The 12,698-nt window shown below is 48.6% G+C and overlaps 4 protein-coding genes and 2 non-coding genes across 6 annotated transcripts; 2 read left to right on the top strand and 4 right to left on the bottom strand.

Annotated features, from left to right (window-relative positions):
* Positions 1-159: 159 nt before the first annotated feature.
* Positions 160-1,328, bottom strand: APUU_30628S (uncharacterized protein; the record flags this gene model as incomplete). The annotated part of the gene is made up of 6 exons (XM_041701743.1): positions 160-304; positions 447-652; positions 702-710; positions 770-868; positions 985-1,041; positions 1,323-1,328. 6 exons carry the CDS (start codon positions 1,326-1,328, stop codon positions 160-162), a joined length of 522 nt encoding a protein of 173 aa, XP_041554597.1.
* A 2,725-nt stretch (positions 1,329-4,053) lies between these two features.
* APUU_t30011S lies at positions 4,054-4,140 on the bottom strand. The gene has a single exon. It is a non-coding gene; the product is annotated as a tRNA-Gly (tRNA).
* A 2,191-nt stretch (positions 4,141-6,331) lies between these two features.
* NSA2 (rRNA-processing protein NSA2) lies at positions 6,332-7,392 on the bottom strand (the record flags this gene model as incomplete). Its single annotated transcript, XM_041701742.1, has 6 exons — positions 6,332-6,347; positions 6,399-6,611; positions 6,667-6,705; positions 6,757-7,260; positions 7,312-7,322; positions 7,390-7,392. The coding sequence occupies 6 exons, from the start codon at positions 7,390-7,392 to the stop codon at positions 6,332-6,334; spliced, it is 786 nt and encodes a 261-aa protein (XP_041554596.1).
* A 208-nt stretch (positions 7,393-7,600) lies between these two features.
* On the top strand, positions 7,601-8,326 carry APUU_30626A (mitochondrial 54S ribosomal protein bL21m; the record flags this gene model as incomplete). Its single annotated transcript, XM_041701740.1, has 1 exon — positions 7,601-8,326. One exon carries the CDS (start codon positions 7,601-7,603, stop codon positions 8,324-8,326), a length of 726 nt encoding a protein of 241 aa, XP_041554595.1.
* Positions 8,327-8,854: 528 nt separating this feature from the next.
* MPS1 (serine/threonine/tyrosine protein kinase MPS1) lies at positions 8,855-11,350 on the bottom strand (the record flags this gene model as incomplete). The annotated part of the gene is made up of 1 exon (XM_041701739.1): positions 8,855-11,350. The coding sequence occupies one exon, from the start codon at positions 11,348-11,350 to the stop codon at positions 8,855-8,857; it is 2,496 nt and encodes an 831-aa protein (XP_041554594.1).
* Positions 11,351-12,195: 845 nt separating this feature from the next.
* APUU_t30010A lies at positions 12,196-12,282 on the top strand. The gene has a single exon. It is a non-coding gene; the product is annotated as a tRNA-Gly (tRNA).
* The last annotated feature ends 416 nt before the right edge of the window (positions 12,283-12,698 follow it).

Below are 12,698 nucleotides of genomic sequence, written 5' to 3'. Positions count from 1 at the left end.
GCATTGCTTGTCAAGATGGAAAGGTATCACGTACAGCCGTCTCTTACGGCCGCAGCGTGGTGCGGTAAGGCTGGAGCCTCGGGCCCATAAGCCATGCCTTCTTTTTGTTGTTGTTGACGGTGGCGGGAGGGGTGTTCACAGGATGGGTATTTATATGCTCTACCCATCTGGGGGGCCGTTCTCGGTGACCGGCACCACCACGGCCACGGGCACCATCACGAGCAAGGGCACCACCACGACCGTGGTCAGAGCGCGCCAGGCGCGAGGAGGCGCGGCGCCGGCACCAAACTCACGAGTCACGAGCCTAATTTATTAGTACTAGTATTATAATATAAGGCTTGTATAGTCCTTACAGCCCGTCCCTAGTATGGAATAATTTTACCCCTTGACTAAAAAGGACACCCTTACTTAGTAAGGATCGGTATTGCATGACTCATGGAGCATACAGCTCAGCGTGGGTTGAAATTCTCAGAGACACAGTAGGAGCGGCGGGCACAGCAGCAGGGACTGCGGGATTGGCGGGCGCGGCAGGGGCAGCAGCAAGGTGGGCTGGTGGATAATGGTCAGCAGCATACTGCGCCCATCTATTGGGCCGAACATCGTGGCGGCCACGACGGGTGCGGGCCGGGGCGACAGCAGCCAGATCTCGGGACTAATTTGTTAGTACTGGTGTTATAATTTAGGTCTGATGTATTTCTTACCGCTCTGCCCTATATAATTATTAATAACCAAACCATAGTTATTGAAAGAAGTAATGAATATAACTTACAAGTGCTTCAACCCCGTTTAAAAAATTGGCCTGGCGGACTGCGGAGCAGTCTCTCTCAATGTGACCAAGTTGTCCACAGCGACGGCATATGCGGGGTTCCTGATATATATATTAGTTATTAATACTAAAAAGCATCCATGGGTATAAAAGTCTCAGGTGTAGGGGTTAAGTAGATGAGTAATATATAAGCCCATCACCTGAGATCACGTACTTACCACCCGAGGTCGGCGACATTCACGGGCGAGATGCCCGATTCGACGGCAGTTATAACACTATAATGAAGAAGGTTAGCATAGTCACATTAAAGTATAATCCATAGGTCTGATATCCAGGACAAGAGACAAACACATGACCTGAAGAGAGGCCAAAAGCATGAACAATGTATAGAAATCACTCGCGCCTGGATGGTCTGAATGGTATGTCAAGAGACGGAGAGATCCCTGCATCCAGAACAGTTCCCGTGGGAACTGTTGAAGCCCATCCATCGGCAACCTCTCTTCATGACCCACAAACGACAGAGGCATGAACGAGATAGAAAGAATGTATCACTTACCTCCATTGAGGATGGATCGGGGGGAGGAGAAGCAGGTACCACCGAGTATCATTGACAAGGTCAGAATGGATAAGAAAGAAGGAAGAAGAGAGAGAAAAGGAGTTTCTTATAGACGAGGGAGGGCGCGTATGGTAAGCGAACCCCAACACTGAGCAGATTATTGAGCTCATATATCTCCAACACACATTACGACCATGGACCGCACTTACCTTGGAAGCAACTCTTCAACTCTTGGTTGTTTCCTTCCACCATCTTTGTTCTTTCTTCATTTAAGGACCAACTCTAACCTAAAACAATAACGCCGGAAAGAACGAAGGATGGATCATCGAGCTGAGGTTCCAGCCTCCCCCGGCCAACGTGTCTATAAGTGATGCCTCGAACCGACCATTGTAAGTTACGGTCTTGATCTACATTTATTGCGGTTTATTTATTAATAACTACATCGGGTCGGTGAAGCTCCTTTTCTCCAACAAGGGTACCGCGGAAGCAGGCTCTAAAGAAAAAGCCATTGCATATGCTGTCGAAGCAGCTTTATAACGGATGGGGGGTTGTATACCAAACCCTGGAACCAGCTTCGGGTTACGGCTCATGATCTAGTACATGACACCCCCTCTCCAAAATCTTCATTTACAACGGATTCAGCCATGCTTGGAGTCTTGATAACTACTACAATGGAATCAACGTCACGGTCGACACTTTTTCGGGGGAGAAAAGACCCGCGGGGAAAACCGTGTTTGGGTCCGCTCAACAAAAACTGTCAACATGGCGGTTTTGCGCTCCTTGTTGACCAGTGAGAACCAGTGAGATATCATTTCCGAATCAATGTGTAAGTAGTTTGCTCCACCCCGAAACCCAGTGTCTTGCTAATAATTATCTCAGCTTTCTTAGACCACCTTATACGCGAACGCCCTGCCCGTCAATTCTTCGCAATCAAACGTTTATATTTGGTCCTGAGGGCCAGAACAGACATATCGGTGGTAGCGTACTAGCCTATGAGAGTACATACCTGGAGCTTCGGGTTGTTCGTTTATTGTCAATATAAATGCTTTGTTTTATTGTATGGACCAACTTTGAAAGACTCCAAGCAAATCTAGATCTGTCATGGACGGAACTATTGAGAGTCTGCTTCCTTACATCTGAATCCCAGACCTTCTTGTTGATAATTCTCTTCCCCGCGACACTTCCAATCTGGACATTATACTGGTACATGTTCTTGTTGGAGAACAAAGTGGCTATATATAAGTTTATCTAGACATCGATTTCCTTGCCAGTTAGGTTAAGGCTAGGATGGGAAATAAAGTTAGCTGTTGTAGAAATAGTGAAGGATTCATGCTGTTCTACCTACTTGCCATAATTTCATGTCAAAAAGATCTATCTGATCATCTCAATTTCCATTTCCAAAGGTGTCTGACTATCGATTCCGTGGCAGGAAAGGGGATCTTACCAGAGTTGGGGGCATCGGAAGTCTTCCTATTTGTTTGATATACTCATAAAGTTGGTTTCCATGACTGTTGTTGCTGCTGCTGCAGTTTCTGTTGCTGTTGTAGTTGTTGCTGTTGTAGTTGTTGCTGTTGTAGTTGTTGCTGTTGCAGTTGTTGTTGTTGTTGTTGCTGCAGTTGTTGTTGTTTCTGCTGCTGCTGTTACTGCTGCTGCTGCTGGGATTGATGTCAGTTAGAAAGCCAACGCGAGGGATCGCGACGAGGCACGCGGTATCCCCATTGGGAAGCCACCTGTCTACTCCCTATTCGAGGACCCGTCAATTTTCCAAGTCCACGAGCATCGAGGCTTCAAAGTGAACCACCGAGAAAGAAATCGAGTGTAGTCCAGTTACTTCATCTACTTAAAACGAGAATTCCAACCAGTATATCAGATGCGGAATCTATACTTCCGAGAGTAGTATATGATGCTGCTAACAGCGCATACTTGAAGTGAGAAAGCATTAGCGCGGCTAGTATAGCCTCTACTTTACCCGCCTGGAACATACTCAGTTATCATGAGAAGTATGAGTGCGCTTTCTATCGAAATACCATTCGACCATAAAAACCACTAGCGGTATTAGGCCGTCTTTCTATTTGCATTATATGCCAACACTTTCAAGGCTGTATATACTACAAACATTCAATCTTTCGAGAAGCTCATTAACAGGACAAGAAAAACATGAAGAAAACACTAAACAGAAGGACTCCACAAGAGCAGAGACATATAATGACACTCAGACTTAGGAAGCCTCGATTCAGGAGATACTCGTGCTATAGTGAAGGTATTGGAAACATCAGAGTTCTATGGTTGTGCATTCATCCATTCAGATACTACCGTACTGGGCTTCTTCCTGACCTCGACGAGTCGCACAAGCAACACCACGCAGCTTGGTCTCGGGGCGAAGCCCCGAGTAGTGCAGCTGCCCCATTCAAATACGTATATAAGTCAAAGATCTTTATATCATCCTTGCCTTCCATAATATTAATGGAAACGACAGCAAGGGACCTCTCCAGTCGTCCTTGTCTTTGGGTTTGTCTTTGGGTTTCGCGGTCTCTCTGTGCAGTCGGGTGGAGGAGGAAAAGAATGTCTGGTGAAGTTTGTCTATTGCTATTGGTCGAAATAATAGTGGGTCCCGTGTTGCTGCCGCCGCCCGCCCCGCAGCACGTGATTACCGGCGAACCCTAAATTGGGATGTGTCCGTTCCATCCCTGCCACCACCAAAAACCTCTATCCCCCACGAAAGCAAAAAGTCTGCGCCGTTCGGGAGTCGAACCCGAGTCCCTTGCTGTCTATTTCCTATTATGGAAGGCAAGGATGATAACCGCTACACTAACGGCGCGGTTCTTGTTGTTTACATGAGTAGTTTTGCGGACTATCTGTGTAGGAAACCTGTCGAGAGATGATCAGTGAGAACACCGTCAAACTTCATCCGTTAAAGCCATTCCTGCTCAGTCCCAGCAAGGGCACATACATTGCCTTCCCTATTCCTAAGTTTAAGTCCTAAAAGTAAGGCCAGCTACGTCAGAATACTTGTCTTCGCTTCTTCGCTAGGTAATCTCCAAGTACGCGGGCTATATTTTTCTGGAAGGAAGAAAGGAGGTGAAAGTCAGTCCAAATCGTTGGCGAAGTGTTGCTCCGTATTTCGTATTTGTTGCTTGTCGAGCTGGTTGGTCAGTGCGCCGTGCCAGGGAGGGTATGGTGGGGCTATCGACCATGGTCCATCAGCACTTGGTACCAGGGGACTCCTTTGCGGCGAGGGAGATACTAGTTCTGTAGACAGTTCCGCAGGCAGTCACTGTATGTTGTGTTTCCCGTTATACTTTTTCTTCTTTTTCTTTTACTTTTACTCGCACACCTTGACTGCATCAAGTATAAGCTTAATCCCGCGTTCGCGGCTCGTATCTCAATGGGTCCCACGCTGGGCCGTATAAAAGAAGGAGGGAAAGGACGGCTATCTACGAAAAAAACATTCCTCAAACGCCTAGTCCTATGGTGCGAGTCTACGCCATCCCTTCGCCTTTTGTGTTACGGTGGCAACACAAAGCCCTAAGCCGATATAGAGGCCCGAGTCACCTGACAGAACACCATTAACTACCCTTAAGATTACAGGCCACCATGGCAGGGACGCCTCGGGGCTCTTGACGACCGTCATTCTTCAGTATCTAGAAGCTCAGATCAGCTATATGTAATGGGTTACTACACGGGTGAATACAGACGCCCGTTGGTTCCGCCATCTTGCTATGGAAGTATACAACGCTCAGCAACAGGTGACGCGAAGTACGAAGCCACTGACTCAAAATGACTAGCACAGTAGCTTTTTCTTTCCACTTTCTAAGAGACTAGTGAATGATATAGCCGCCGGTTTCTCTTTCTTTCGCTCGTACTTCTTCTTCGTTCCAGCAGCCTACCTAGGCCCTGTATAGCTCAGTGTAGATTGATGTGTCCAATCGTGTGATATTCAAACTAATAGCTCTTCCGAATAAATGGCACATACCGGGGGATACATACGTCTCGGAGCACGTCGTGAGGATGCATAAGGTGGGGGATTTCTGTTTCGGTTAGGATATATATATATATACCTGCAGGAGGCGGGAGTTGTATACAAAAGCGTTGTAGGATGTGATTTAATGAGAAACATGCAATTAACGCGAGGACAGTCCCTAAACACCATAGATGTGATATGTATTTTAATGTAGAGTCCGAAAATTAAACCTAGCGAGTGGTGGTCTATACATTATCGCCAGGACGTGGACGGCAGGATCAATGGTAAGAGGCCCCAGCTCGCCAAGGACCTTGAAATGCGTTGAGCCTTCTATCCAAGGAAACGGAAGCACGGGAACCGTATTCGACTCGCAGTGTTTCTTGTTAATTACCCGCTGGCCAAGTAGGCAGGTGCCGCCGTATCGCAGGGACAAGCAGCCGAGGTCTGTCGCTCTTGCCATTATATCACTGCCCAGCTTCGAGATAACTTTATCCTGTCTATTCGAGTTGGACTAAAGCAGCAGAAGCCTCTACGATGCTGTCTGTTCATCCCCAGTCTTGCTCCGAAGTTTGTAGAGTTCTCATCAATATTTTTACCAGTATGGACGTCTTCCCTATCTAGAGTGGGTTCTGGTAGATATATAGATGTAATGATAGAAAAGCAAGAAATTGCTGCAGTAGCACTTGTTGGAGGAAAGAAGCAGCTTAAATTTAGAAATGAACTATTGAATAACATCGTGGTGGGTTTTTGGTTTTGGGCAATGGTCGAACAAGTTCATTTTCCCGGCCTCAAACCTTGGATATTTGTATGAGAACACCACCTGCTCCCAGCTGATCTAAAAGTCTGCGAGAAACCTCGGAAAAGCATCGATTATTGTTGAATATCATTTGATATACTTTTATTGGTAAATATACTGCGATGGCAGTATTACACGCCAGAAACGCCATCCGTGAGTAAACAGTGTAGAACATCAGAATTCTAGGACATGAAATGGTATCAAGAGGTAAAAGCTAGACAGTCATTATGTCTTTCTTCGGCGTCGAGACGATTAAACGAGGAGGACACTATTATAATGGTTAGCTAATACAAACTGACATCGAGGAAGAAAAACATACGCATTGACGCAGCCGTCGTTCTCAGGTGTGTTCGTCACCTGGGCATATTTACCCCAGGCAACCTTTCCTCCCGCAGTGACGATACCAAGTTCGGAAACGTTGACCTCAATGACGGTTCCCTTGGTGAGGACACCGAGTTGAGTGTAAAGAGGGTTTTGAGGGTTCTTCTTGACGGATAGGATAGGAAGCTGGACAGTGACGGCCATTTCGGGGCTAAAAGAGTGAATGTTAGCAAAGTCCGATCGTCTTTGGTAGTAGCTGGACATACTGCGTGACATTGGCCTTCTTGTATCGCAGACCCATAGGACTAAAGCAGGTTAGCATTTATTTGCGTAAAAGCGCCACACTCAAAACTCACCGAATAAATCGTTCGTATTTCACAGGTCTCCGAGTGAAGTCGTTACCAACGAACGTCGGCTTTGTGATCATTCGCTTCCATGACTTCTTATGCGTCTTCTTTCCGGTGTTGACAACCTTGAACATCTCTTCTTCACTGATACCCTTGACCTTGGGGAGAGGAACAGCAAACTTGGCCGCCTTCTCCGCACGCTTATCCTTAATAGCACTGGACAAAGCTTTGGCATTCGTAGCCTCTGAACGGTCGAGCAGATACTGTGGAAGGGGCGTCTTGGAAGGCTCGCTGGGCGCAGACGACTTGACGTTCTTCTCTTCCTGCGCCTTGATGCGCTTCCGCATCTGGATCTTCTCGGAATGGCGCTTCTGCTGGTACAGCTTGGCCCTCAGACCGCGGAGATTCTGGGCATCCTTGGACTGCTTATGGCCCTCACGGGCCTCACGCTTTCGAGCACGCTCATCGTGGTCCAGGCGCTTACCGTGCTGTTTGGTCCAGCGCTCGATATACCTGATGAATTGTTAGATGGTGGGGATGTGGGTGGGAGGGAATGAGACGAACTCGTTCTGGGGCTGTATTAAAAAGTCAGTTAGCGGAGTTCCTAGAACAAATATTCCTAATTGAAGGACAGCAACGTACCATGATGACAGAGTATACGGTGGTGGTGAATGGATGGAAGTGGTGGTTTCCATGGAGGCGGGCTCAAAAAAGTTTCGACCGATAATCGCTCACGTGACCTGTTATCTCGACCTGAATTTCTCGTCGTCGGCCGGAACACCAGCAAATCGCCAATTCCAGCCGGACCTCCACCAAGACACAGGCAGAGTCAGGGCATCTGCACCCTCTGAAAATGTTCTCCCGATCGGCACTGGCAAGGGCCTTTGCCCTTCCTCTCGAGCAAGCAGCCCGCCCGTCCCTCACAACCAGCACTACCTTCCGGGCCTGTCTGCACCAAGCAACGACAACATCATCATCATCATCCAACACGCACCCCGACGAACCATTGAGCGCAACCCCTCGAGCTCAATCCTCAACCCCGACCCAACAACCAACCCAAACAATTACTACAACACGAACCCCTTTAACCCGCGCCGACGTGCCTCTTTCCAAACAATCCATCGCCCCAACTTTCAACGACCCCCTAACCGTGACAAAATCCCTCCTCGAGACACTGCCGCAACTCGCCAACCAGAAACCACACTACATAAGCGCGCACCTACATGACCGGCCCTACCTCGTAACGGAAGGAGACCACCTGCGCCTCCCCTTCCTTATGCCGAACGTGCAACCCGGCGACGTTCTGCGCTTTAACCGCGCATCTATCCTCGGTTCCCGCGATTTCACGCTCAAGGGGACGCCTTACGTCGATGAGCGACTGTTCGAGTGTCGGGTGCGGGTTATGGGCGTTGACTCGGAGCCGCTGCGGGTGAAGGAAAAGACGAAGAGGCGACGGAGGCACGTGCAGAAGGTCACGAGTAAGCACCGATATACGCTGCTGAGGGTGATGGAGGTGAAGGTTAAGTCTGTGGAGGAGCTGCAGAAGGAGGGGGAGATTGTTGTTGAAGACAAGGAGTAAGATTATCTCTGGACTCTGGTTATTTGTGGCTTAAGGCTGCTATGTACAGATAGATTTTGATACTACGTGCATTGTATTTTATTTGCTATTGCAATGGGAATTTTTAAATTGCCTTTCACGCAATAAATTGTTCCTATTTTGATTTGCTGATAGCACCGTGCGGCTATTTGTCTACCTGGGTCACTTTAAGATGACAAGGGTGGAGCGAGACCAGTGAATTCGCTATTCCCAGACATGGACGAATTAGAATGAGAAGATGAATTGAAGTTGGTAAGTAATATGTACACCGAAAGCGAAGAGAGTCATTAAGTATATTCCAATATAATCAAACACCACGCTGACAGCATTCCAAGCTGTATGCAATGCCAGTACACCGAACACCCACCGTATTCAAAAGGGGAAAATTCAATAAAAAAACACCGAGAATGTTATACAAAAGGAAAACAATCGGCTGTAGTCGAGTTGGTCGTAATCAAGTCGTTCAAAGATCCAAAGCGCCAAAACAAAGGAAATCGGTTGTCCAGTAGGTTAGGGATTCTCTTCCAAGGCTGATTTAATCTTTGCAAAAAAACCTGCGGGCCAGGCAGCCAGCTCCTCATCGCTGGGCACTCCGCGAACTCGACAGTGATTGACCACGTTGATCAGAATCCTGCCCAAAACATCCTGAGTGATGGGGACGGCACCTTCAAGCTGCGCATCAGGATATAGGAATGGGTCTTGTTGGCTCAGGAGTTCACTGATGCTTGGCCGCAAGGTCTGATCTCTCTGCAGACATTGCTTCAATGTTCGAATGAGTCCTGGAGGGACTTGGACACCGCCAATCCCGAAAGCTGGGAAATCGATTTTCACCTTGGGATTCGGAATGGCCAGGATACGCTCCAAGTATTTGGAGATTTTGGCAAAGGGAGGCTGGCCGTAGACCATTTTGTACAAGATACAGCCCAGACTCCATACATCGCTCGGCTTGCCGAGCTTCATAATCTTCCCAACGCTTGCTGGCAACCCAAGAGACGCATTCGAGTCGACCAGCGCTTCAGGAGACATGTAGTTTGGCGTTCCAACCTGCTGTTCCCGGTGTACATTGACGGTATGGTCTTGGATAGCGTTGGCAATTCCAAAGTCAATAAGCTTGAGTCGGCCTTGGACGAGGAGGAAATTAGCGGGCTTCAAATCGGAGTGCACAATGTTGTGCTCGTGGACCGCCTGGACACATTCCAACATTTCCTTCCAGTAGTATCGGGTGAAGTTGACGTCAAACATGGCGTCCTCAGCATTCAATTTATAAGTCAAAACCTTCTCCAGGTCCGACTCCCCAATTTCCATCAGTACGCTAAGAGTATGCTTGTCCGAGTTGAGTTCCCAGTCAAACAGTCGTACGACGCGGTCGATGTTTTCTAGCTTCTTAAGAAGATCAATTTCGCCCTTGTAGCCAGCCAAAGTGGTGGGGTCAACATCTTCCAGATTCACACGCTTTAGCGCGAAGATTTTGTAGTTCTCCGCCATAACCCGGTAGACGCGTGAGCTACCTCCGCGACCAATACAATCCAAACGTGTAAACGGCTTGTGATTGATCGAGACCTGATTTCGTTTCTTGCGAGACTGGGATGCAGTAGCTGCTCCTCCTGTCGCAGTGGCAGTCTCTAGAACAGACATCTTTGGAGGAGGGGGCGCCGGTCTGTGAGGGGTGTTGTTGCTCCGGTTAGACAGGATCTTCCTGGGGGAATTACCCGCTGGGGCTTCCTGGTCCTTCTTCTCATCTCCGTAAATGACGGAAAGCTTCTCCGGTTTATCAAGGAAATTGAAACCCTGTGGCTTGGCTCGCTTAAATGTTGGTGGAGGTTCATTCTCTTGATCACGGGCGGATGGCAATGTTGGGGGAGGAGGTACTTTGAAAATGGGCTCTTTTGAGCTTGATGGCTTTGAGGACGCATCGGAAGACGATCCTGGAGTGGATTTGGAATGTGATGCATATGATTTCGGCGAGGAGGACCTAGAGAATGGTCCATCACCGGACGAGGCGAGACGGTAATCTGTGCTCTTTTGTTGTGGTTCGGGATCCGCCCAGGATACCTTGGGGGATGATGCTCTCACGCTGCTTTTATAACCATATTCAGCGTTTGGGTCTGCCCCTTCGGATTCTTTGGAGTCGGAGAGATAGCTGGGAGATTGGTTCTCCTCACTCTGGCGTCGCAGCACGCCGCGTCTCGCGGGCCCATTGAGAAATGTACCCGTCAATCTGCCGACTCTCTTCACGCGCAACGAACTTTGCATGCCAATGTCTTCTGGATTTCGAGAACGAAGTACAGAGGACGTCCCAACGGGCGGGGCATAGTCCTCGTGTCTAGATTTTCTTTCGTCTTCGAGGCGTTCAGCACTTGATTGTTCACCAAGAGGGCTGCGGCTGACGGATCGTTTTTCAGATGGTGATAGGGACGTGGGAGAGCGCGTGTGACTACGCGACGCATTGATCCGGACGCTGCGCGTTCTTGGGCCGGGTGTGATGAAATCGTTCGAGTGATTCTTTGCTTCAGATTCCACCTCTGGCTCTGCATTTTCACCGCTTGACAGAAGAGACCCCTCCCTTCTTGATCTCGAGCCGCTGCCCAGAGCAGAACCTATGCGAACTACTCGCGGGGCAGGGCTGCCGTTCGATTGATCCAGTGGCGAGGTGGTTCGAGATCGCCTTTCATTACTGGATGCAGCCGATCCCACGCGCATATTTCGAGGGTGGTCATTTGAATTTCTATTTCGTAGGCGAGGGGAAGCATTCACGTCATCCTCGTCAAGAAGAGCCTTGACAGACGCGCTGAACTTCGGTTCTGGAACTTCGTCATCGGAGCTATCGCCGGTGGAGTACTGTCTGGAAACCACTGCAGCGCTACTTCGACGAGTGAGAGGGTTGTCGATTTCGGGGGAGGTGCGTCTGGACCCAGTGCGAGAGATAGAGGCGCGGGACATCTGTCGGGACTGTTGGCGATGGAGAGCTGTCGTATGGGCGGTGGAGAGAGAATTCGGCGAGGCCATTGTTGTAATTCACAGAGTACGGCAGCCTCATACGTTCCGCTGCATCTGTCGTGGATTCCCCGGGGTTGGCGGTCGCACCTGCGTCGGTTGCTGTGTTCTTGTTGCTGTATAGGTCGAATAAACAGAAATACTTGGGAGGCTGGGAAGTCTCCCGCATCCTGATTGGGCTTAGCTCTACACGTGATGGTTGCTACGGGCAATGGCGGCATGTAAACAACATCTACTCCCGTACATTCCGGGGCTATCCTCTTGGCAAGTCGACTCCTACCCAGATATACCATAAAATCCAGAGATTAAACAACAAGAAGCGTGTTGTTGTTCGTGTTCTTCGGACTCCGCCATGAAATATGACCTTACTCAGAGTAGCATGTATTAGGGTCCTATCCGTAGTAGAGCCATCTGTTCGGGTGAAGCAACAAAGCACAATCGATTGTGATAAGAAAATTGTTACAGTTTTTACAAATACATACAGGAGATCTAGGTGATACTACAACTGGGCGACGACAAGCGACTTCCGAGGTTGCAGCTTGTCAAAATAGTTTGGTCCATGGTCGACTTATATATATATACGTAGTTGGTCCGCGACCGTGATCAGCGGACCCATATTGGCTCCTTATTGGAGCAAACGGATAAAGAGCATGAATGAACGATAGAAAGACCGGTCTCTTTCGGCGACTATATAGCTAATTGACTGACTTGCTGATAGCTGTGTAAATGGAAAGACCGAACCATGTAGCTACGGTTGAGCAATGCAAGCATCCGGAGACACGTGACAGGTCACGTGTTTATCGACAGCCCTTCCACCCTGATAAACCGTAAAATCAAGATATTAGCTAATAAGAACCGCGCCGTTAGTGTAGCGGTTATCATCCTTGCCTTCCATAATAGGGAATAGACAGCAAGGGACTCGGGTTCGACTCCCGAACGGCGCAGAATTTTTGTTGAAGAGGATAGGAGTTTTGTGTGGCAGCGGAGTGGTGCAGATATTGAACCAATTTAGGGTTCGCCGATGATCACGTGCGGGGCGGGGTGCGGCGGGCCGGCCCCACCATGGCTATTAACCAATCATCATGATCAACCTCACCATAAAACACCAATAAGACGGTACCTGACTGTCCACGGTCGGTTGTTGAAGGAACGCTGTCAATAACAACCATGCGCTTATCACGAATCAATTACCGAAGTCTTTCAACTACCAATTCCATGAAGACTATTCTAAAGCCATTCCGTTTCCTACCTTCAAGTGTACTCGTTAATTTTTACCAAGTGATTGGGCGCCAGACTAAAACTTTGTCAATCGCGAATCCAGCGCTGGCTACTTTGAGCTTGCTACCTGGATCTGGCCGTT

Source organism: Aspergillus puulaauensis, chromosome 3 (assembly GCF_016861865.1).
Source record: "Aspergillus puulaauensis MK2 DNA, chromosome 3, nearly complete sequence".
In the NCBI taxonomy this organism is placed as follows: Eukaryota; Fungi; Ascomycota; class Eurotiomycetes; order Eurotiales; family Aspergillaceae; genus Aspergillus; species Aspergillus puulaauensis.
Note: the sequence above shows the minus strand (reverse complement) of the source record. Positions and strands in the feature narration are given on the sequence as shown.